The following is a 25,288-nucleotide window of genomic DNA, read 5'->3' as shown; positions in this document are numbered from 1 at the left end:
CCCCCTTCTCACCCTCTCGGACTGACCCCCACCCCCTTCTCACCCTCTCGGACTGACCCTGCCCTTCACCCTGACAGACTGACCCACACCCTCACTGTCCTATCTATCCACAGACTTACCCCGCACCCCATCAGACTGATTTTCCCCCCCTTCACAGACTGACATCCCCGTATCCTGTCAGATTGACCTCACCATCACACACTGGCTCCCCAAACCGTTTCAGATTGACCCCACCCACAGACCCATCACGGTCTCATAGATTGACCCCCATGCCACCACAAACTCACCCCACTTACACACTTACATTCTCACAGACTGGCTTCTCCCTATCCTCAGACCCCCCCCCCACCCCAGTCACCCCTACACCCTGTCAGATTGATCCCACACCCTCATGGACTGATGCCCCCCGTACCCCCATTGCTATCAGATTGACTCCACCCTCACAGACTGACACCCACCACAGATCCATGACACACCCTCACAAACCGGTACCCCCCCACTCCCTGTCAGATTGACCCCACCCTCTCAGACTGACTCCACTTACACTCTTACATGTCAGAGACTGACCCCCACTATGCACCCTCTCGGACTGATACCCTGTCCAGGGACCTATGTCGCCCCAGACTGATTTTACTTACCCCGCCCCCCAATTCCATAGAGTCATATAGCTCGGAAACAGACCCTTCGGTCCAACCAGTCCGTGCCAAACATAATCACAAACTGAACTAGCACCACCTACGTGCTCTTGGCCCAAAACCCAAAATATCTTTTAAAAGTTGTAATTATACCCATATCCACCCCTTTATCCATCCCTTACCTGGACTGACCCCTACCCAACCTCTCACCCTACCAAACTACACCCCTCAAAACAACACGACTGATACTTCCTTTGTGAATCCCACCCCAGACTGACAACCAACCCAACAGACTGAACTCCCATCTCTTATGCCCCTCCTCCTGGAATGACCCTGTCCCAACTACCCTCACCACTCCAGACTGACTGCCCTCCCCAAGACTGTCCCCCCATTCCTGACTCCACACCCCCCCCAGATTGCTCCTGAATTATTCCCCCCCCATCCCTTCTGACATCAACGCCCACCACCCGCTCCCCCCTCCAAAAAAAAACTGAATTCCAACCTCCCATTACTGATTTTCACTTTGTCTTAATTTCTCTAGCTTGGTCAGCAGCAGTGCAACTGAACAAATTTAGTTTTGCTAGATAGCATCATCTGTGATAGTATATTTTAGGCGTGTGAAATTACTATTTTTGCCAGTGGTTCGATCCTTAGATAGAGTTTTCTGGCCAGATAGCTCAAACTTGCAAGCAGGATGAATGTGACATTGCTAGGTAATTATCTGACCAATATTTAAGAAGTCAGAGATATGAACTTTGAGTCACAAATTACAGTCACTGAAGTTGTTTCATTGTCAGCAATCATGTGCTAGTGACTAGATTGCCCACCTCAGAAATTCCGACTCACTGGTCTTTGGCTCTGTGCATCCTCATGTGGCTGCAGAGCTCGATCCTAGAGCCATGTCTCCAACCCCACATTTGCCAGGTGTTTCCAGGTGGTGGAGGTGGTCCTTAGCCTTGAGATTGCTGGCATTCCTTTCCCAAGTTTTTTTTTTCCATACTTCCTCATGCCAGTGGGTATTCTTGAAGAATTGTGTCCCTTCATACAGGAGTTTTCTTCAAGTAGGCAGAACTGAAACTTGTCCTGGGATGAGTTATTAAAGGATGTAAGTCTTGTCGAACTTGAGGCTGAAACTACTTCTTCACAATGCTTCTGTGAGGCGTTAAACAACGTTTGATGATTTTCTTCTGAGAGAGCAAAGACGACATTGTCATCTGCATAATGAAGTTCTGCAAGCGAAATGTTGTTTTCCTCTTGGATTGCAAGCAGTTGAGTTTGAAAAGTTTGCTGTCAACTCTCGACAATGTCCACGCCACTTGGAAGCTTGTTATTGACAAGTGGTGATGACACATCCCTACTTGAACTCTGTTTTGACCTCAGGCTTCTTTTAGATTTTGTTGGTGAGAACCGTCGCTGACATCTTGCCTTGGAGGGGACTGAAGGTGTTGATGAATTTCACTGGACAGAGGGCCTTTGACAGGGTCTTCCATAAGCCCTTCCTGATTGATCCGACCAAGGCTTTTGACTTAGTCAATGAAGGCCAGCAGAATGGTTGGCTTTGCTCCCGGCGTTGCTGAGTAGTATAGGTAGATGAGCCTGCTAGGTGCGGTTTTCTAGCTAGATGGGTGATGGAATACGTTATTTTCTGGGCACCTTTTCTAGACCTTCCCCATGTAGGGTGAGCAGTGAGCAGAGTGGATCCTGACGAGAGTTACTAAAACACTCTCCTATCCCTATTCCAAGAGCGAAATGACTGACTCAAATTTCACCGCCTACATACTGGTCTGAAACGAGGGATTTCCAGGATTTCTTAATCCTGTCCCCATCATGTCTTGCCAAACGCTGCAGGACGTATATTTGTGTGTGTGGTGGGGGGAGCGGTGGGTGGGTGGGTTTGGCAGGGAGATCGGGTTTGAATTCCTTTAGGTGTGGGATCTTTTAACGTGGAATGCTGTTGCACATCAGCAGGCGCACGCTCCATGATAGAAAGTAAATCCAGCTCCAGTGGCAAGGAAATCTTGATGACTGGGAATCTTCCTCCTGCTGCAGCCTTCATTCATCATTGCAGCCATTAATATTACACAAATATCCACTGCCTGGATCACCATCAAGGACTTGATTTGGATTGTGCTTTATCTGGGCCCTCCCCTCCGACCTTATCATCGTGGATGACCCTGCCAGGAGTTGAGAACATTGATCTTGGGATCAATGGAGCACTCAAGCCTTTCCACCGCATCAAGCTGGCAATCAATAGAAACTGTCAATTGGAGATTGTTTCACAGTATGCAAAAAGCTTGATTCAATCAACTGCCAGGAGACTGGATGTCCATGTACAGCTCATATAAATAGTACTTCAGCTGTTGGAAAGTCTGGATCCTTTTTTGGATGTTGAGGTGCTAATTAGTCTGGACCTGAAGAAGTGGTATACACTGTGCATTGTTGGTTAAAGGAATGAATTTTCAAAGTGATGGCTGGGGTGACTTTCAAATAGCTTGTCTTGTTGTGGGTGATGAGGAGCTTTTTGATGCTGTTGAATCTGCACTCATCCAAGTGGAGAGTATAGCATTGCACTTGTGCTTTGTCAGTGGTGGACAGGCTTTGGGGAGTCAGGTGATTTATTTGCCTCAGAATTCGCAGCCTCTGAACTGCTGTTGGCTCTGGTCAGTGGGAACTCCAAAATGTTGTTGATGGTGTATTGTGATGGTAATGCCACTGAATGTCAAGGGGAAATGTTAAATTCTCTCTTGTTTGAGATTGTCAGTTCCTGGCACTTAGGCACGAATGTTGTTTGCTACATATCAGCCCAATATATATATACACTTGCTGCATATATACACTGACTACTTCAGTATCTAAATGGTGCTGAACATTGTGCAACCATCAGCAAACATTGCCACCACTGATCTTATCATGGAAGGAAGGTCATTGAGGCAAATGAAGGTATCTGTGTCCAGGACACTACCCTGAAGAACTCCTGTTGTGATATCCCAGGACTGAGGTGATTGATTTCCAACAACCACAACCATCTTTCTTTGTTCTGGGTATGGCTGCAACTAGTGAAGAAAATTCTCCCTAATTACCATTGACTCTAATTTTGCTAGGGCTCCTTAATATCGAGGATAGTCATTTCACCTCACCTATGGAGTTCAACTCTTTTGTCCATGCTTGGACCAAGGGTGTAATGGCGTCAGGAGCTAAATGGCTTTGATGGAACAGAAACTGAAGGGCAGTGAACAGAGTATTGCAAAGTGAATTCTGCTTGACTGCATTGACAACTTTCATCACCTTGCTGTGTACACAGAGTATAGACAAATGGAGCACTGATCAGCCATGTTCAATTTGTTCTGTTTTTTTTGTGACAGGACCCACCTTTGCAAATTTCCACATTGTCTGATAGATTCCAGTCTTGCAGGAGTGCTGGAACAGCTTGGCGAGATCTAAACTAGAACTGGGAGGAGCAGCTGGTGATGTCACCAAGCTGTATCTATTGCATGCCACTCCTGCTGTTTGGCATGCAGATGGGTTCTGTGTTGTATCCTCACCGTATTCATATCTAATCTTTTGGACATCCCTGGCAACATCACCTACGTCTGTCATTGAACCAAAGTTGATTCCCCCAGCTTGATCATAATGAGACAATACATGTACGTTGACAACGTCTTCCAAATTTGTGATCTCTAACATCTAGAGATGCAGTACGTACATGTGAACACCACAACCTTGCAAAGTCAATTGCAGGCCACACACCTTTTGACTATGTCGCCTTCATTGGTTCCGTTGTTGCTGGCTGGAAATCCTGTAAATCCCTTCCAACAGACAATGTAAAAGTATCCACACACCCCTCCCCATTAGCTGCTGATGCCCATATCCTGTGAACAAAAGTATAAAATTAAAGCACATTGGTTTTAGGTTTTTGGTCAAATTAAAGTGGATAATTGATGGAAAAATGATTTTTTTCTTAGTCCATTAAAGGCAAAAAAGTCTGGAACAAACAGAAAGCTGGAGAAACCCAGCTGGTCTGTGCCGAGTTATGAAGCAGTTCATGCCAGTTCTGAAAAAGTCTTAATTGACTTCAGACGTTAACTGTCCCCTCAGTCCATATTTGGCCTTTGCATAAAGGAGAAAGAAAAGCAGTGACTAGACGATATTAAGGAAATTAGTTGGTATTAGTACAGACTTTTGAGGTATGAGTATATTTCTCTAATCATGGAAATGGAAAGAATGGTGTGCCAGAATGTTCAGAAATTTTGAACAATCAAAGCAAAAGCTAGCTTTTATTCTATAGGGGCTTTTGTGTTATTTCAACATTATATTTCAATATTTAATTCAACAAGTACTGGAGAGAAATGTCTCAGGAGGAAAACTCTTTGCTATTCTTTTCAGTGAGAAGTCCTTCTCAACCGTGCTGCTGTTCTATTAAGAAGTGAAGGAGCATTGCAACAGTACGAAGAAATAACCACAGCAATGGGAAAGAAGTGCAACATTGAGAGTTTTCAAACTGCTTAGCCAATTTCTATGCACCTTGAATTAGTAGTTAAACCCTTTATAACTACCTATTATTGCTGTTTCATTTACAGAAGCCATAGACGCAATACTGAGTTACAGTCAGAGTGCTGAAGAATTGCTGAAAAGAAAGAAGATCCACCGTGGGATTATATTTCAATATTTAGCAAAACATAATGTTGTTACGCCATCTAATGCAGAGAAATACCAGCTTGTTCAGAAAGTTATAGAATATTGGAATGAAGGCAGTGCTGGATCCCAGGTACTTAACTTGAAGCGGCATCATCTTGTAGCACTTTTATTTTCAAATATTTTTACAGTGAAATTAAAAATGAAATTAAGTTTGAAAATAGCGATTTTGCGATTCAGGTTACTATCTTCAAATAAGTGTTTTAAATTTATGAGTACTAGTGTCCAGCTGATTTAGATTTGTTCAAAAAAAATTTGAACAGGTTAGGTACAGGATAATCTATCTTGGCAGAGTTAATTATTCTAATCCCTGTAGAGATTGATTAATACTTTAACGAAAAGAATTTCAACTTTTAGTTCATGGCTAAAAGAATAACATGGCATGATTTTATACTTTATGCTTTGCTGTTTGAAAAAAAGACTAAAAGCATGATTGATTCAATGCTATTTTTATTGCCGATTTGTATGTTAAACCGCAGAACAGATATTTTAACATGACTGGGGAAAAATTATCAAAAATAATCATTACACCATCGTTTAATGAAAATTCAACTCTCTCAGAATAATTCAAAACATATTCTTACCTCCTGATGGTTTACTTCTGACCTTTTAGTTTTCCAGCCTGAAATTTAATTCAGAACTCTCCTTCATGGTGTAAGTTTTCCTGTAGATATTTTTCCCCACATTGTTTTAACACGCAACAAATTTGACCCCTTTTGGTACAGGCACAAGCTCTTATCATGGACTATAGCATCTTGCTGTTTGTAACTGCTCTCCTTTTCCTGGCCTCCTATCCCACCTTTTTGTGATCTTTTAGAAACCCATTCCCTCTTAAAGTACATTTCCAGGAGTTTCAGAAAACTGTCGATCAGCTGTTCTTGAGAGCCCAACTTTCTTTTTTGTGTTGAAAGTAAATGAACTGTTTAAAGCACAACTGTTTACAACCTGACATTCTCAACACTTTTCTTGGACTTTGGAAACTGTGTCTATCCACTGTTAGCCCACAGACTACTGACATTGTTTCCCAGTGTAAACGTTGCACTTTCTTCCCAGTAAAATAATTTTGGACCCTTTTTTAATCTCGTTTTAAAAGAAGCACCTTGACTTGCAGCACAGACCATTTGGTTTACCTTAATGTAATTCAGTTTACCTTAAAAATAATCCCAAAATATATATAATCTCTTAAACCTCATTATAACTATGTTAATCTTCAATAACCTTTATGAAATCAGTTCTGTATTTTTCTGCCTCTAAAAATGGTGCCTAATAATGCTCTTCTGTGAAAGAATGAGCAAATATTTAACGTACAAGTGGATTATCAATATCATCATCCTGGATGAGGGTAACCTAGTAACTCTTTTAGACACTTGTGCCATAATGGTAGATTTTAAATAATTATCCATATCTTTAAATCCATTTACATATCTTTTTCAGTAACCCTCAGTTTTTTTCCCCCGTTTTGATGGTATTCCTTGATGAGGTGAGAGTGACTGCTCTTGAGATCCAGGAGTACCTGCAAAATTTCATTGGAAATTGGAGGGAGAACTTTCTATTTGGTGAAATCACATTGAGCAAAAAAGAATAATCATATTAGGTCCAGGGTATTACTGCAACAGTTCCTCAAGAATGTGGTCCTTAGGCCTAACCATCTTCTAGTTACAAACAAGGAGTCAGTTTTATTGCTAATGCCCCCTCAAATAAAAGTATTTAAGAAATGGCAAAAATGTACCTTTGCACTAACATGTACAAGCACCCATTCAAATCTCAAGCGTGCAGAAAAATAGAGCTTTGCAGATTATCCCATGTTTAAACTTGGCTAAGGCAAAAATAAAGATTAAAATTCACTCATTAAGAACTTACTGACTGCACGTGGATGTTTTTTCTCTGAGACAATTGTTTTGTGGCGATAGCTCATTCTAGCCCTTCCCCTCAAGTCACTGTTGCTGAGTTGAAATTGTCTTTCTCCAGCACAGAAATTTTCATATTGGTCATCATGCTACAAACAGGACTCAAGTTTTCTAGAGAGTTCCCAGAGACATAGTCAGTCAGTTACTTATTCTGGAGGTTGTGCGCTGTCTGCCTAAATTCCAAATTGAAATATTCACAAAAAAACGTCTGATCATATGGCATCTTTCCATGTAGGTTGTACACTCTTAAGTAATGTAGATGACTGGTTCATGACTCAGTTTCGTTTCAGCCATTGTGCCATTGTCTAGGTGATTGAATATTTAATGTTCCAACATTGCGAATAAATGATCTGCCAAAAAGAGGTTGTTCACCCCCTGAGGTGTCATTGTCTCTGGGATTCCTGTGCCTCTCCATGGATTGGAATGGTGGCTCCACAGGTGCAAAGTATCAGTTACTTCAAGTCAGTGTCCTTTCCTTTGTTTAAAAAAAATATTTTTATTTTAAAAGTTCTATATTTGATGTAAAACTAATAAGGAAGGAATAAAATATGAATGAGCAAAAAAAGACTTAAAGCTTCTATTGGTATGTAAAAAAGGAAATATTTGGCTAAAACATACAGGCAGAATAGGAGAATTTATATTCGAGAAATGGCAGAGAAGCTAAATGATTACTTTGTGTCTGTCTTCATGGAGAAAGATGCAAGAATTAGGGATCCAAAAGACTGGCAATAATGGAGAACTGAGGGAAAATATTATTAGTAGGAAGGTTGTTTTGAAGAATTTAATGGGACTGATGGTTGTTAAGTCCTCGGGACCTGCTATTCTGCACCTCAGAGTTTTGATAGAGGTAGCTGTGGACATAGTGGATGCATTGGTGATTATCTTCACAAAATTGATCATGCAGATTGGAAAGTAGCAAAAGTGGCCGAACTGGAGGGGGAGACGAAGCAAGTAACTGCAAACCTTTTCACCCTACATCTGTAGTAAGGAAAATGCTAGAATCTATTATAAAGGATGCAATGAATAGGCACTTGAATAATAATGATCTGATTGGGCATAGCCAGCATGGATTTGTGACTGTGCAACTATGTTTGACAAATCTGTCAGAGTTTCTTGAGGATGTTAACAGAATTGATAAAGACAAGTCAGTGGACATATCATAGTTGGATTTTCAGAAGGGTTTGCTTAAGTCCCTTAGAGGAATTACTTTAACAAAATTTAAAGCAAATGAGATAAGAAATAATGATTTGACATAAATGAAGGATTAGTAAACAGGCAGGAAACCGAAAGTAGCATTAATTCAGTCATTCTTGTGCTGACTGGCTGTGACTCATGGGTACTGTGAGGATTAATATTTAGGCCCCACTGTGTGTCAGTGATTTTGGATATGAGGACCAACTAAAACATTTCAAAGTTTGTGAATTATGCAAAACTAAGAAAATTTGTGGACAAGATGCAAATTGGCTTCAAGAGGAATTGGATTGACTTGATGCATGGGCAAGAATATAGAGGATAGAATATAATGTCGAAAAATGAGTTATTCACTGGTAAGAGGAACAGACATGCAGCATATTTCTTTGATAGTATGAGATTAAAAAGGGTAGATGTACGAAGGGACCTTGTTAATCATAGAACCATACAGTATAGAAGAGGCCCTTTAGTCCATCGTATCTGCACCAACAAAAACCACTCTAAACCTACATTAGTCCCAGTTTGCAATACTCAAGTGCTGTATAAAGATTGAGGTTTCCTGCCTCGGTTTCCTGCCTCAATTTCCCTCCCAGGCAGTGCATTTCAGAACATGTGTGAAGAATATTTTCCTCAAATCTGCTCTAAACTTCCTGCTTTTCACCTTAAAATTATGCCAACTTGTTATTAACCCTTCAACTAAGGAGAACAGTTTCTGTCTGTCCACCCTATCTGTGTGTCTCATAATTATTATACACCTCAGTCCCCTCTTAGCCTTCTCTGCTCTACAGAAAACAATCCAAGTTTATTCAGCCTTTCTTCATAGATAAAATGCTCCACCCCAGCCAACATCTTGGTGAATTCCCCGCCCACCCATGGAGTTGCATCCTTCCTCTAATGTGGTGACCAGAACTGTGCACATATTCCAGCAAAATGGAATAAGTCACGGAAAGCTAATGTGCTGGTGCAGCAAGCAGTTAGAAAGGACAATGGAATTTATTGCAAGAGGATTTGCATACCGTAGTAGCACAGATTTGCTTCAATTGTATAGAACTGTGATTAGATCATACGTGGAGTACTGCTTGCAGTTTTGGTCCCTGTTCCTTATGAAAGATGCTATTACCATAGGAGGAGTGCAGTAAAGGTTCACAAGATGTGTTCCTGGTGGTGGCAGTTGACCTATGAAGAGAACTTGGTGAAACTTGGCCTGTATTCTCTTGTGTTTTTTTAAAAAAGAAAGGTGATCTCATTGAAACCTCAAAACATGTGTAGATAGACAGGGTAGATGCAGATAAAATGCTCCCCATGTTTTGGAGTTGAGAACGAGGGAATACGATTTCATGATGAGGGGGAGGCCACCAGGGACTGAGAGGAGGAGAGTTTTTTCTTTACTGAAAGATTTGTGAACCTTTGGAATTCTCTACCCCAGAGGACTGCGAAAATTCAGTGATTGAGTGTGTTTAACGTAGAAATTGGCAGATTTCTAAATACCAGTGACATAAATGGATCTGAGGATAATGTTGGAGGGAGGTATTGAAGTGGGTGCGCAACCACAACTACCCCTCAAGGGCAACTAGGCATTGATGATGAATACTGGTCAGCCAGTGATGCCCACATCCTATGAGTGAATAAAAAAAAATTCAGCCATGTTCATATCGAATGGTGGAGAAATCTCAATGGGCTGAATGGCCTCCTCCTGGTCCCATGTTTATATGACCAGTTAATGAAGTTATGAATTAATTTTGCAAATAGCATATCTTAACCCCATAGCAATGCCCGAATAATTCTTATCCCAATTTGTGATGTTTTCTCCTTGATGCAGCAATTTAACCAGAGTTGGTCATTTATTTGAATTAGGTTGGCCAGAGTAGAAAGTTTGTGCTAGGGTTTGTTTCCTACATCAGCCCTTTTCAATTCCATTTTCTATTACCAGCCTTAATAATGCCTTGCTCTGTGCTGTTATTGCCAAATGGAGATAGAAATAAAGATCGACGAGCATGTTGGTCACTGAAGTCTAGCTTTCTAGTTAGTTAATTGTATTTCCAAGCTTGATTGAGTTCAAGTGAGAGAACTTTCTAATCTATTAGCATGTTAAAACATAGTAGCATTCTTTATTATCAATGCTGAGGCATGTTCTTTTAGTCAATTTATCTTTTTGAAACTGCAACAATACCCTGAATTTATCTGTCACCTTTTAACAAAGTAAAATGTCCCAAAGCACTTCAATGAAGCTTTGTGAAATGGAATTTAGAACTGAGCAGACTAGTATGGATGACTTGCATCTTGGTCAAAGAGGTTGGATTTCAGCCAAGAACAAAAAGGAGATTTAGAAGAAAGAATGCAAATTACTTAAAGGTTTTGTAACTGGAGGAGTTTGCAGAGATACGGAGGGGTGGGAGGCAATGGAACAATTTAAAAATAAGGATGAGAATTTTAAAATTAAGATATTGCTCAATGCAGGAGCCAATCTAGGTCAGTCCATGTAAGCAATGGGTGGACAGGATGGATTAGAACACGAGCAACAATGTTTTGGATAACAGCAGTTTCCAGACTTTAGATCGTAGTTGACTAGTGAAAAGTTTGTTAGAATGGTCAACTAAAAATAAATGTCTAGATGAGAGTTTCAGCAGCAGGTGAACTGAGGCGTTGCTTATGTTGGCTGTGTCATAGAGCCAGAAAAATCAGTGATATTCCAGGTATGTGGCTAGGGAGCAGAACCGGGGATTAAGGACAAATGGCTTCAGTTTTTTCAAAATATTTATTGAACATCAGACAAGTAGTTTTGACAATCCAAAAACAATGGAGAGCTCGAGAGTCATTGTTAAGGTAAAGCTGGTTTTTATCAGTATATGTGTACCAAAGGTTTTTGGATTATACTACTTGAGGGCAGCATGGAGATATGAAATTGGAGGACTCTGAGCACATATCCCTGGGGTGCATTAGAAGTTTTTTTTCCCCTTTATTTTGAGTCTTGGGCAATGGACGTCACTGGCTGGGCCAACATTTACTGCCATTTCCTAATTGCACTTGAACTGAGTGGCTTGCTAAGGGCCATTTCAGAGAGCAGTAAGAGTCAGTCACTTTGCTGGGGGTCTAGAATCACATGTAGACCAGACCAGTTAAGTACAGCAGATTTTCCTTCTAGAGGAAATTCTCTTCTGAAAGAGATTTGTACTGGTCTTCAAACGTTAACTCTGCTTCTCTCTTTACTGATGCTGCTAAACCTGCTAAGTTTCTCCAGCGTTTTGCTTTTGTTTGAGATCTCGAGCTTCTGCAGTAATTTACTTCTGTTCCTCCTAAAGGACGTTAGTGAACCAGATCGGTTTTTGCAGCAATTAATAGCTATCATCGTCACTATCACTGAGACAAGCTTCCAATTCTAGATTTAATTTGAACTAAATTAACAAAATTCCACTGACTATTATGGATTTGAGCCTATATCCCAGAGCATTAGCTTGGGCTTCTGTATTACTGGTCCAGTGCCATTGCCACGACACCATCTCCCCAAATGCAAGTCCCTCATGATTCCTGTATCATGTCCCGATGTTATAGACACCTTTCTAAAGGGCAGCAGAGAACCAGCTGTGTTTTTATACCAATCAACAATGTTTACATGGTCACCACTAGGTTATCTTTTAATTCCAGATTTTAATTGAATTCAAATTTCACCATCTGCCTTGGTGATATTTAAACATTAGTCTGGGGTTCGTGATGACTGGGATAGTGATATTACTACTACCATTACCAGTCTGACAAGAAGCCATTTTAAGCTAATACAGTCCCATCTGGATAGGTGGCTGTGGAGAGGTGTGAGAGGATAATGGTGTGATCAACCATGTCAAAAGTTGTAGAAGAATAGAGAGAGAAAGTGCAGCTTTGTCAGAGTCCCGAAGAATGATTTATGATTTTTAATGAGATCCATTTTGAAACTATGGCAAATGCAAAACCCTGATTTGAGATGTTCAGACTCAGTGTTTACCAAAATATGGGCTCAGGCTTCAGAGGCAGGATTATATTCATGGACTGGGTGGGAGAAAGGTGGGAGGTTGTAAATCGGGCAGCAGCTCGCAAGGATTGAGAGGCCACTATTTTGGTGAAAGGACAGGTGTGGGTGGGAAATGCCAACTGTTCTAAAGGAGAGAGGATAGTGCCTGAGCGGTGAGAACCATTAACCATCAGCTAATGTAGAAGCTAGGAAGGGAGTCTTGAAGTTCAGTAGTTAATGGGAATTGGGTCAAGGAAACAGGAAATGGACAGTCATAGAGTCATACAGCATGGAAACAATCCTTCAGTCCAACTAGTCCACGCCGACCACATTCCCAAACTAAACTAGTTTGACTTGCTTGTGTTTGGCCCATATACTTCTAAACCTTTCCTTAAGTACTTATCCAAACGGTTTATAAAATCATGAGGGGCATGGATAGGGTAAACAGAAAGGTCTTTTCCCTGGGATAGTGGAGTCTAAAACTAGAGGGCATAAGTTTAAGGTGAGGGGGGGAAAAATATAAAAGGGACCTAAGGGCAACTTTCCTTGCAGAGGGTGGTGCATGTATGGAATGAACTGCCAGAGGAAGTGGTGGAGGCTGGTACAATTACAGTATTTAAAGGACATCTGGATAGGTATATGAATAGGAAGGCTTTAGATGGATATGGGCCAAATGCTGGAAAATGGGACTAGATTTATATAGGTTATCTGGCCCACATGGACGAGTTGGACCAAAGGGTCTGTTTGTATACAGCTCTATGGCTTTGAACCGTTGTAACTGTACCTGCATCTACCACTTCCTTTGGCAGTTCATTCCACACATGAACCACACTCTGTGCAAAAAGAAAAAGTTGCCCTTCATGTCCTGTCCTTTCTCCTCTCACTTTAAAAATATGCCCTCTAGATTTGAACTCCCGTATCCTTTGGAAAAGACCCTTGCTATTCACTTTATCTATGTCCCTCATGATTTTATAAGCCTCTATAAGATTGCCCCTCAAACTCATATGCTTCAGTGAAAAACTCCCAGTCTATTTTTATAAATCCATTCCTGCTAACATACTGGTAAATCTTTTCTGAATCCTCTCCAGTTTAATAATATCCTTCCTATAGCAGAGTGACCAGAACTGCACATAGTATGTCAGAATAGGCCTCACCAACGTCCAGTACAACCTCAACATGACGTCCCAACTCCTATACTCCAAAGTCTGAGCAATGAAGGCAAGCGTGTTAAATGCTGCCTGAACCACCCTGTTTACCTGTGACACAAATTTCAAAGAATTATGTACCTGAATCTCTAGGTTGCACTGTTTTACAACACTGCCTAGGGCCCTACTGTTAATTGTATAAGTCCTGCCCTTGTTTATTTTTACCAAAAAGCAATACCTCACATTCATCCAAATTAAACTTCCTCTGCCACTCCTCAGCCCATTGACCCAATTGGTCAAGGTCTCTTTGTAATTTTACATAAACTTCTTCACTGTCCACTATGCCACCAATTTTGGTGTCATCTGCAAACTTACTAACCATGTCTCCTATATTCTCATCCAAATCGTTTATTATATAAATGACAAAGAAAAGTGGACCAGTACTGATCCCTTTGGGGACACTGCTGGTCACAGGCCTCCAGAATGAAAAACAACCCTCCTCCACCACCGTCTTGTCTCCTACCATCAAGCCAATTTTGTATCCAATTGGTAAATTCACCCTGAATCCCATGTGATCTAGCTTTACTAATTAGTCTACTATGCGGAACTTTATCAAATGCTTTACTAAAGCCCATGTAAACAACAACTAGCGCTGTGCCCTCATCAATCTTTTTGATTACTTCCTGAAAATATTCAATCAGTCTTACGGTAAAGGTGAGCGTAGAGAGGCTGTAAGGACTGTTGATTTAAGCAAGGTGGGGGGGGGGGGGGGGGGGGGGGGGGGGGGCGGGATCTTTGGAGGATTGACTTGATAGACAAGGGGAATGTAGGGAAGTGGCAGAAGTAGATGATCAGATGGTTTGATTTTTGCTACAAAGAATCCTATGAGCTCCTCCTCCTCGTTGGATATGAGAGTGTAGGAAGCAGGAGAGAAACATTCAGGAAGATTTGCAGCAGAGAAAATATGGGTGTTTCCTTTGCAATCCATAATGATCCTGGAATTGTGAGCAATTTTGGCAGATGCAAGCAGAACCAGGGAGCTACTCTAAGGCCTGACCCGATCTGACTGTGAATTCTTAAAGCAGTTGTTCACTATATCTGTTCAAAACTGCATCTCTTGGGCTTAAAGGACCAGGACAGGGACGCATCTGTAGAGCATCCAGAGTGTGAGAGAGTAATGATTTTTAAAGGGAATTAGGACTTTACAGGTGGAACCAAGGATGTGCTTGAGCTAACAGGTAACTGCAGATCTGTCATCGTGGATGAAGGGCCAAAGGCTAGAAAGTGGGATTTTAAAAAAAAGCCTAAATGAATTTAGAGAGAGATTTTCCAGGACAATTATTTTTAGGGACAATTCATCCATGTGTTCTTTAAATGTCTGCCATTGCCTATCCACCGTCAACCCCTTAAGTATCATTGGCCAGCTTATCCTAGCCAATGCATGCCTCATACCATCAAAGTTAGCTTAAGTTTAGGATCCTTGTTTCAGATTTAATTGTGTCACTCTCCATCTTAATGAAGAATCCTGCCATGTTATGATCACTCTTCCACAAAGGGATCTCGCATCACAATGTTGCTAGTTAATCTTCTCTCATTACACAATACCTGGTCCAGGATAGTTTGCTCTCTGGTTGGTCCCTTGACATATTGGTCAAGTAAACCATCCTTCATACATTCCAGGAAATCCTCCTCCATCACATTGCTACCAGTTTGGTTAGTCCAATCAATATGTAAATTGAAGTCACTCATAATAACTGTTGTACTCTTACTGCATGCATCTCTAATTTTCTGTTTGATACAATCCCCAATGTCTCAACTACTGTTTGGTGGTCTGTACACAACTCCCACTAATGTCTTTTTCTCTTTGGTGTTCCGCAACTCCATCCATCCAGATTCCACGTTATCCAGGCTAATGTTGTATCCTTGCTATTGTATTAATCTCCTCCTTAACCAGCAATGCTACCCCACCTCCCTTTCCTGAAAATTGAGTAACACTGGATGTTGAGTTCCCATCCTCGGTCACCTTGGAGCCAGGTCGCTGTGATCCCAATTACATCATATCCATTAATAACTGTCTTTGCAGTTAATACATCCATCTTATTACAAATGCTGCTCGCATTGAGACACAGACCCTTCAGGCTCATTTTTATCGACATTCATTGCCCTTTTAGAATCATGGTGTAATGTGGCTTTTTTTGACTTTTGTCTTTGGTTTCTCTGCATTCCACTTTCACTTTTTCCCTTACTGTTTTTTGTTCATGTCCCCACTTTACTTCGCTCCGACTTCCTGCATCGGTTGCCATTCCCCTGCCATATAAGTTTAAACCCTCCCCAGTAGCACAAACAAACACACCCCATAGGACACTGGTTCCAGTCTTGCCCACGTGCAGACCATCCAGTTTGTACTGGTCCCGCCTCCCCCAGAACAGGTTCCAATGTCCCATGAATTTGAATCCCTCCCTCTTGCACCATCCTTCAAGCCACATATTCATCTTAGCTATCCTGCCATTCCTACTCTGACTAGCACATGACACTGGTAGCAACCCAAGATTACTACCTTTGAGGTCCTATTTTTTAGTTTAACTCCTAACTCCCTGACTTCAGCTTGTAGTGCTTCATCCTGTTTATTTTTACCTATATCTTTGGTGCCTATGTGGACCACAACAGCTGGCTCTTCACCCTCCCCCTTCAGAATATCCTGCAGCCACTCCGAGACCTCCTTTACACTTGCACCAGGGAGGCAACATACTGTCCTGGACGTTTGTTTGTAACCGCAGAAACGCCTATATATTCCTCTTACAATTGAATCCCTTATCTCTATCACTCTGCCACTGTTTTTCCAGCCTTCCTGTGTAGCAGAGCCTGCCATGGTGCCATGAACCTGGCTGCTACCACCTTCCCCTGGTAAGCCATCTCCCCCACTAGTACCCAAAACAGTATATCTGTTTAGAGGGAGATGACCGCAGGGGACTCCTGTACTACCTTCCTACTGTTTCTCTGTCTGTTGGTCACCGATTCCCTATCTTTCTGAGTAATTTTTATCAGCGGTGTGACCAACTTAATGTAGCTGCTATCCATGATTCCTTCAGCCATGCGATGCTCCAAAGTGAATCCAGCCACAGCTCCAGAGCTGTCAAGTGGTCAGACAGGAGCTGCAGCTGGACACACTTCCTGCATGTGAAGGAATCAGGGACATCAGAAGGGCCCCTGAATTCCCATGTTGTACAGGAGGAACATGAGACGGGTCTGGGATCACCTGCCATGACTTAACCCTTAGGTTAACAACAACAGTAGCAAAGCAAAGAGAAAAGAAGAGAAGAAAAAACTACTCACCAGTCACCAGCCACTCACTCACCTGCTGCCTGTGACTTCACAGTTAAATTTCCTTTTACTTCGTCTTTACCCTTTCTTGCAGGGTAGTGCTATTGCGAGGGCTTCTAAGTTGGCAGGAGTATGGGGAACACAAAATATTATAGTGGAAAACCAAGGTGCATAACTAACTGGAGAGATGCATAATAGTGGCATAGAGAACAGAAAGTCAAAAGGTGAAGTTGGAGTAAGGCAAAAGTAATGAAGTCTAAATCAGGCTGTGCACGCTGTGAATGTACGTAATATAATAAATAAGATGAAGTGTTACAAGTGCAAGATGCCATGTGGAAATATGATATAATAATAACAGACACCTTGCTCAAGGAAGTACAGAACAGGATATTAAATATTCCTCAATAGAAGTTGTTCAGAAAAGATAGGGAAGGAAGATGGTCGGGGGTGGTGGTGGTATTGGTTAAGGAGAGCATTGCAGTATTGGAGAAAGACTGCCCCAGAAGATTTAAGAACAGAATCAATATGACTAGAGCTAAGGAACAAAAGGTGTAATTACATTGCTCTGCGTAATCTATACACCACCAGCAAGTGGGATGGAGACAGAGGAACAGAACTGCAGGGAAATTACATAGGACTGCTATTACATAGGGATGTTAAATAAATACTTTGTATCTGTCTTTACAAAAGAGGTAGAAGCCACCCAGGCCGTAGTGGCAGAGGAGGGTCACTAGAAGGGTTCAAAATTGATGAGGAAGAAATTTTGGATAGGTTTTTGGTACTTAAAGTTGACAAGGCACTGGGACTGGATGAGATGTGTTCATGGATATTGAAGGAAATGAGAGTTGAAATAGCATGGGTATTGGTCATAATCTTTCAGTCTTCCCTCGACACATGGTGGTGGTAAGGGAAGGGTGAGAGTGAAAGATGACTGGAGAATTACAGATAATAAAACTTTCTTCAGAAAAGACTATAAGTAAAACCCAACTCTTTCAGGCCAGTCAATTTAATTTCAGTGGTAGGGAAACTTCTCGAATCAATTATTTAGTATAGAATTAGTAGTTAAGTAGAAAAAGCTTGGAGTTTTTTTTGAAGAGGTAACAAAAAGAGATGATGCTGTTTATGTGGTTTACATAGACTTCCAAAAGACATTGGATACAGCACAACAAAGCAGAGGGGTTGGTTAGCTCAATTGACTGGGCAGTTGGTACCAGTGCTGAGTAATGCCAACATTGTGTGTTTAATTCCCACATTGGCTGAGGTTACCATGAAGGACTCTCCTTCTCAACCTCTCCCCTCGCCTGAGATGTGATGACCCTCAGATTAAAACACCACTAGTTGTCAGTGTCTATTGAGCAAACACCCTTGTGATCTAGTAGGACTATGGCGACTTTACGTTTTTACACAACAAACTTGTGAAGAAAGTTTTACCTCATAAAATAAAAGGCACAGTAACAACATGGATACTAAACTGGCTAAATAACAGGAAACAAAACAATGATCAATGGATATTTTTCAGGCTGGAGGAATTTTTGTAGTTAAATTCCTTGGAGATTGGTATTGGGACCCTTGTTTTTCCGGATGTTTATTAATGATCTAGATCTTGATGTGCAGGGGATAGTTACAAAGTTTGCTGATTATGTGAAATGTGAAAGCATTGTAAATTGAGAAGAGGATCATGTAGAACTCCAAAAGGGAGAGCGTTTGTGCTGCAGTGTTCATGACCCTATTGAGCTCAAGATCCACCTGCTTCAGAGAAGTGTCATAACAGGCCAATGATGAAATATCTAGCACTCAAAGTTGCTGAGTGGACAGATAGGTGGCAGGTGAAGTTCAGTGCAGAGAAGTGTGAGATGATGCATTTTGACAGGAAGAACATGGGCCAACAGTATAAAATGGGTGAGGGGGCGGGGGGGGCACAATTGTTAAGGAGATACAGGAGCAGAGGGGCGAAGATCACTGAAGGTGGCAGGTGTTGCAAAGTTGGGTAGAGTACTTGTGGATTGGGAGGCAGAAAGTTAGAATTTGGGGTTTGTAAAATGCTAGAGGGGAGTATTGTGTGGTCCCTTTAAAAGATCTTTTGGTTTTTCTGTGCTTAGAGATTTAAAATGGATGTTTGTGAGCAGCAGCTTGAAAGTTTGCAAGCACACAGAGTGCCCAAATTGAAATATTTGTATTGCAAGGCCAAACACTTAGCAGGCCAAGCAGCAGTTTTTACCAAGACAACAAGTTTTGAATTTAGCCAATCAATTTGAACCAAGCACTTAGATGCCAAAAACCAATTAAATTTAAATCTGATGGTTTTGACAACATAGTACCAATCCTATTGTAAGAAATATTGTTATGTCATCAAGGATATAAAAGAAGGGGACAGTTGGACAACGCCCCAGCGCTAACTGCCATCCACCAAAGCTAACAACCCTCAGCTTTCGAGAGAATTGCTAGCTCCACAGCCTCCTCTATGTCTTAGAGAGAGCACTATCTAAATAACAACGGAACCAACAGCATGACCAGTTCGTATTCCTGACAGAAGCATCAACAGAGAAGGCACAGAACACTCTGGAAGACACTTAGCTTGGCTGTAATTTTGGGAGATTAATATCTGTTTTTTAAGTAAGTGTGAATTGTATTTATTGGAACAGCATACCATTAGAATTTTGTTTTATTCGGGAATAGTTATTAGTTAGAAGGGATTTATTTGGTTTGTTAATAGTTTTTAGTTAATTTGTCACTGTTTGGGGTTAGATGAATAAATTGTTACTTATTGATTTTAAAGTGAGTGTTAGGGATTTATTTTATTTAACCACTAGAAGTTGCTGAAAAACAGGTTACACCACTTTTCCCACTCCTTTTAGAGATTATGGGCCAAGGTGTTCCTGTTTGGGTGTTTTGGTTTTAGTTCTCAGAGGAAGGTCAATCCTCACTTTATGACACAGAACAGGTGGAGACCCCTCTGCTCGAATACTATGTGCAGTCCTGGGTGCCACACAATAGAAAGGATGTGAATGGATTGTAGAGAGTGCAGAAGGGATTTACAAGAATGATTTCAGGAATGTGAAACTTCAATTATGAGGATAAATTGGAGAGGTTCGATTGCTCCCCTTGGAGAGAAGAAAGCTGAGGGGAGATGTGATAAACTTATGAAAGTTGAGAGGTCTGAATAGAGTGGATTGTGAGAAACTGTTTCCACTTGTAAAAGGATGAATATCAAGATCACACAAATTTATCATGATTTGCAAAAATAGCAAATGGGATGAGAGAAACAACTTTTTTACACAACAAGTGGTTCAGGTCTGGAATCATGGCTTAGGATTGTGGTGGTGGCGGCAGCAAGTTCAGTTGAGGTAATCAAGAGGACATTGGATGATTGAGATAACAAGGTGTAGAGCTGGATGAACATAGCAGGCCAAGCAGCATCAGAGGAGCAGGAAAGCTGACGTTTCGGGTCGAGACCCTTCTTCAGAAAAAAAAAGGATGATTGGATGATTATTTGAATAGAGACAATGTAAAAATATATGGGAAAAGGTAAGACAATGAGACTAAGGCATGATGCTCGTTGGAGAGCCCATGCAGACACAGTAGGCTGTGATCACACTGTGCCATAACAATTCTGACTTCAGCATTATAAATTGATATACAACTTGAAAAAGTGAATGAAAAGTCATTTGATTCCTGGGCTAAGTGAGAAAACAGTGAAGATATTTCAGTAAGGATTTTTGTTATAGCTCAGTTCTGAGGAAGGGTCACCGGACCCGAAACGTTAACTCTGTTTTCTCCTTCACAGATGCTGCCAGACCTGCTGAGCTTTTCCAGCAACTTTGTTTTTGTTCCTGATTTACAGCATCCGCAGTTCTTTCGGTTTTTATTTTTGTTATAGCTGTTAGTTAACGACTCCTGTCTTTTCATCCTTCCTGCTTGGTCACAAGAAAAGGTTAACTTCTTTTTGTTAACTCGTGACTACACCTTTCTCCAATCAAACAATCAAAATGTAGTTAGCTATTTTATTTACTGTAGCAGTAAGAAGTCATTAACCAGGGTTTTGTAAAATGTAAAAGAACAGGCATTATTACCTGATAACACTGAGGAAAATATGATAAAATTACAAGTACCAAGCATGTGAGCTTGTGTGCATTCATTGGGCCCCTCTCTCTCTTCTCCACCCCCACTCCCCTTCTCACCCCCCACCGTGTGCACACACACTCTCACTGGCGTAAAGTAAATGGGGATTTGTGAAATAGTAAAAGGAAGTTAAAAGAATATATGCAAGCAGATAGGATTAGTTTAGAGTGGCATCATGGTCAGCACATAATACTCTATAATTTAGAGCCTTATGGTTTCCTTGAGTCATAAAAGTTGTAAAGTGAGACCTGCAATTAATTAGTTGATTTCTTTGACCATCAGCAGGGGAGAATATTACAATTTTCTTTTCAGTTTCAGTTTTCTGATGTTTCTTTCGAGTGAGAGATATAACCGGATGCACGAGTTCTTGAGATACAGAGAAACTTCTCCAACTTGTTTCATTTCTGCAATCTAAATTCCACCTTTTTTGATCTGCCAAATAAGCCCCTTTAAGTAGTTGGTTGTATATTCCCTGACTGCTTTTATTTTCAGACCTGATAATTGTAGGCAAGATTTCATCTCCAACATGTAATTAGTCTCATATTGGCATAAATCAGAATAGGAGATGAAGGTCTTTGCATGCCTGCTGGGATGCCTGCTGACTGGTTTCATTATCCTTGGTGAAATATGTTAATTTCAGTTCAGGCGGTCTTTTACCTAATCCACGTTAATTTCAAGAAACTTGCCCAATTTACCTTGATTAGATGATGTGTATGGCCAATTTAAGTCAGCATTTTTGGTCTCTTGTTAGAATGATTTCAATTAATGAAAATCCAGATGTTAAATCAGGGTGATATTCTTTGTAGCATTGCGACCTAGTGCTTGGGAGGACTACTGGGAACAAGGATTTTAAATGAGTAGCAAGAAAACTGGTTAGACATGCCGAAGGAATGAAAAGAGCCACACCATCATCTGTTTTCTGCTCCCTGCACGCTCTTCAGGTGCTAGGCCACCGCCTCAACACCAGAGAGGAGAAGTGTGTCATTTAGCCCATCAAATCGCTCTGCCATTCAATGAAATCATGGCTGATTTGATAATCCTCGATTCCACTTTTCTGCCCTATCCCGATAACCCTTGATTTCTTTAACAATTTGAAATCTGTCCATCTCAGCCTTGAATGCAATTAACAGCCAAGTCTCTGCGGTAAAGAACTCCGTAGATCCACCACGAAGGAGGCCTATGCAAATGCAGTTACTCAATCTAATCTTTATGACAATATTTGTGCATAGTTTTATAGTTATTTCAAAATAAAATGAAGCAAAAAGTAAATCATCTGCCCAATCTGTTTATTATTCAAGTATAGGGTATATTCTCTGCCATGAATAAATGTACATTTCTTTTCTCTCTATTAGACAAATAATTCTTCAGGAAGTACATCAGGAAGTTATGTCCCACAGAATGATTTAACAGCCAATTATAGGAATGATTACCAAGCAATGGGGCTAGAATTCTGCAAGTGGTTTTATCAGCTTCTGAACTCCCAGAATCCTTTACTGGAAGAACAGTCGAAAGACTGGGGCCCCCAGCATTTTTGGGAAGATGTTATACTTAAGTTTTCATACAGAACTTCTGAGCAGCAGATGGAGGTATACACTGGTGCAGTTATGGTCAGCCTTCGTTTATTAGCACTGACGAAAGAGGAACATCTATACTTGAATCCTAACCTGACTAACAGTGGACTGAAGTGCATCCATTCACCTCATGGATTAGTTATTATTGCAGTGGCTGGTACCATTCACAGAGAATCAGTATGCCTGGGAATTTTTGAGCAAATCTTTGGTCTTATCCGTTGTCCAAACAGTGAGAACAATTGGAAGATGAAGTTCGTTCACCTAAAGATTACTGGTCATGGCGCAACAACATCACCACCCACTGTCCAGTCCTATGAGGATTCGGAGCCACCTGTCATTAAATACGAATCCAATGAGCTACTGCAAGTTTTTGAAGAACACAGCGTAGGAATTTGTGATTGAAGCTGCGTGGCCTGTTGCCCTTCATGATAGCAATTAGCTGACGCAACAATCTCATTTCTGCTTCATAAAATGAAAAGTGCAACTTTGCCTGTGTGCCAGAAGGCAATAAATTATACTGTAATGCAGCTAGAACTACCATTCATGCTAGTGTGTAAATTCTGGTGTCAAAAAAAAACTAATGGAAACAGACTATTGCTCATGCATCATCTTACTATTATATGCAATATTGTCAAAATTCCTGAGCGAAGAAATGTTACAAAATTGGTCTTCAACAGATAAGTGTTATTTCAACAAATCCTCTCACTTTTTCTGCCCTACCTTGGCTGGTTATGAACCTTTGCTCTCTTCTTAGATCATAATTGATGAATGTAGTCGATAAGGCCGTATTTTCTCAGTTTACGGTGACTCCTTATTGCTGGCACTTGGCTCCTGATTAAGAATATTGGCTTTGACATCCTTTCAGTCCCATGAGTAAATAAACTAGGTTGCTGTATGGTAATACTGTGGGAGTATTACAGTGTTGGAGTTGCTGATCATCAGATGAGATCCAAAATTCAGGACAGGAAATGCTGGAGGTTCTCAGCAGGACTGTCAGCATCTGTAGAGAGAAAGAGTTAATGTTTCACAACTGTTTGGAGGTTTAGCAACCTAAAATATTAACTCTGTTTCCATCTCCACAGTGCCAGATCTGGTGAATGTATATTATAATTTCTGTTTTCGTTTCAGATTTCCAACATTCTCAGTAGTTTTCTTTTGTCCCAAATTAAAATTGTCAGTATTAGTTGAAGGAGTCAAAAACAAGTTAATTAGTTACTCATTATGTTGCTATTTATAGAAGCTTGGTTTGCACACAACAACCACATCTGCCTGCCAAAACATAAAAGTGGATACAAGGAAAAGAAAGAGATAATACCTAGCTAACCTCTAAGACGTTACTTGATATCATTTTCAACTCTGCTGACATTTAATTCCACCCGCACTAAATCTTGATAGATGAGACCTTTCTTCCAAAATATCATTATCTTCTGTGACCATTGATAAAATGAAAATATTGGTGCTTAGTTGAATGATTAAGAAATGCCAAGCAGCTTGTCCATTATGCTGAAGATCTGAGCACCATTAATGAGCTATCTTGTTTCTACCAGACGTCGTCTCAATATAGGAACAGAGTAGGCTGTTCAACCCCTCAGCCTTTCTGCCATTTAATTAGATCAAAGCTGATCTCTAAAGTGCCTGCCGGGTTGAAATATGATAGTCCTGTCCAATCTTACGAATATAATTTAACATATTTAGCGTGTGCACTAGAGTATGCCACAAGTGTTCTGAACAGATCTATAAACTTCACACTTCAAAGTATTCAACTTTAATAGTGCATCTATTTCTGAAGACAGATAGAAATTAAATGTGTTTTTTTGTGTTAGCACTCCATTTGAAGTATGAACAACAGTAGAAGTCAATGATCTATTTGGCATCAGTTATACAACACATTTGTGTTCTTCCTAAATATACAGTTCGACATTTTAGTTCTGTTTGTTGGTATATACTTTCTATTAATTATTGTTGAAGACTGGATTTATAGTTCACGTTATCAAAAGATATTGTTAGCTTAATGAAATGTGAATGTATTATAAATAGATCTGAGTCTGCAAAATGATCTTTATGTTTGATTTGCATGTACTGTATCATATTTCAACAAATAAAACGGGTCGCTGAGTCAGTCTTTGATCACAGTAACTGATGGATTTGTTTTGTTGGAAATAAACTTAATTCCTTGGAGCATTACTTGGAGCTGTGTGATATAATTTGCGCAAGACTTATAATCAGAATAAAATCAAGCTGTTGTTTATCATTAAAGCCATCTACCTGAAGGCGATGACTGTATAAATTGCATTGATACAAAAACAAGGTTGTAGGCTCTTCATAATGATACGATGTTATTGAACCATACCCAATTGCTCATGTTCTCTTACTTGCTGCCCCTCCTGCTGTAACCACTTACCACACTAACTGAGACAGCAGTCAAATTGTCTTGAAGGCACCTTCACAATGCAATGCCAAAATCTTAGATTTAATTTCTAGAGTCACATAACTGGCCCACAGACACCCAGATGTTATTGCTAAAATTTTGTATACTTTTTATAATTTAAGTTAATGTGGGAGGAGGGTACACTGCACCTATATTTCTACAAAGTTGAGTGTTTCAAAAGGTCTCATTTTCAGGAAAGGAATTAGTTGTGTGTTGTGTTCTTTGTGTCTGTTGCATCCTGTTCACGTCAGCTGGTCTTGAGTTTCGATTTTCCATTATGCAATTCCTTTGTTTGAG

The 25,288-nt window shown here is 40.6% G+C and overlaps 1 protein-coding gene across 1 annotated transcript; it reads left to right on the top strand.

The window, feature by feature from the left end:
• The first annotated feature begins 3,833 nt into the window (after positions 1-3,833).
• Positions 3,834-24,741, top strand: LOC109927544 (uncharacterized protein C3orf38-like). Its single transcript, XM_048603061.1, has 3 exons — positions 3,834-3,873; positions 5,213-5,400; positions 22,345-24,741. The coding sequence occupies exons 1-3, from the start codon at positions 3,834-3,836 to the stop codon at positions 22,963-22,965; spliced, it is 849 nt and encodes a 282-aa protein (XP_048459018.1). The 3' UTR covers positions 22,966-24,741.
• Positions 24,742-25,288: the final 547 nt, after the last annotated feature.

This window comes from Rhincodon typus, chromosome 11, assembly GCF_021869965.1.
Source record: "Rhincodon typus isolate 14 chromosome 11, sRhiTyp1.1, whole genome shotgun sequence".
NCBI lineage: Eukaryota > Metazoa > Chordata > Chondrichthyes > Orectolobiformes > Rhincodontidae > Rhincodon > Rhincodon typus.
The sequence above is the reverse complement of the archived record's forward strand: the minus strand, read 5'-3'. Positions and strand labels throughout refer to the sequence as shown.

Excerpts from the sequence above, each read along its gene's own strand:
- LOC109927544 (XM_048603061.1), top strand. The coding sequence starts at position 3,834 with ATGGCTTTGATGGAACAGAAACTGAAGGGCAGTGAACAGA. Across the intron at positions 3,874-5,212 it reads ACTGAAGGGCAGTGAACAGA|AAGCCATAGACGCAATACTG; the intron begins GTATTGCAAAGT and ends TTTCATTTACAG. Across the intron at positions 5,401-22,344 it reads AAGGCAGTGCTGGATCCCAG|ACAAATAATTCTTCAGGAAG; the intron begins GTACTTAACTTG and ends TCTCTCTATTAG.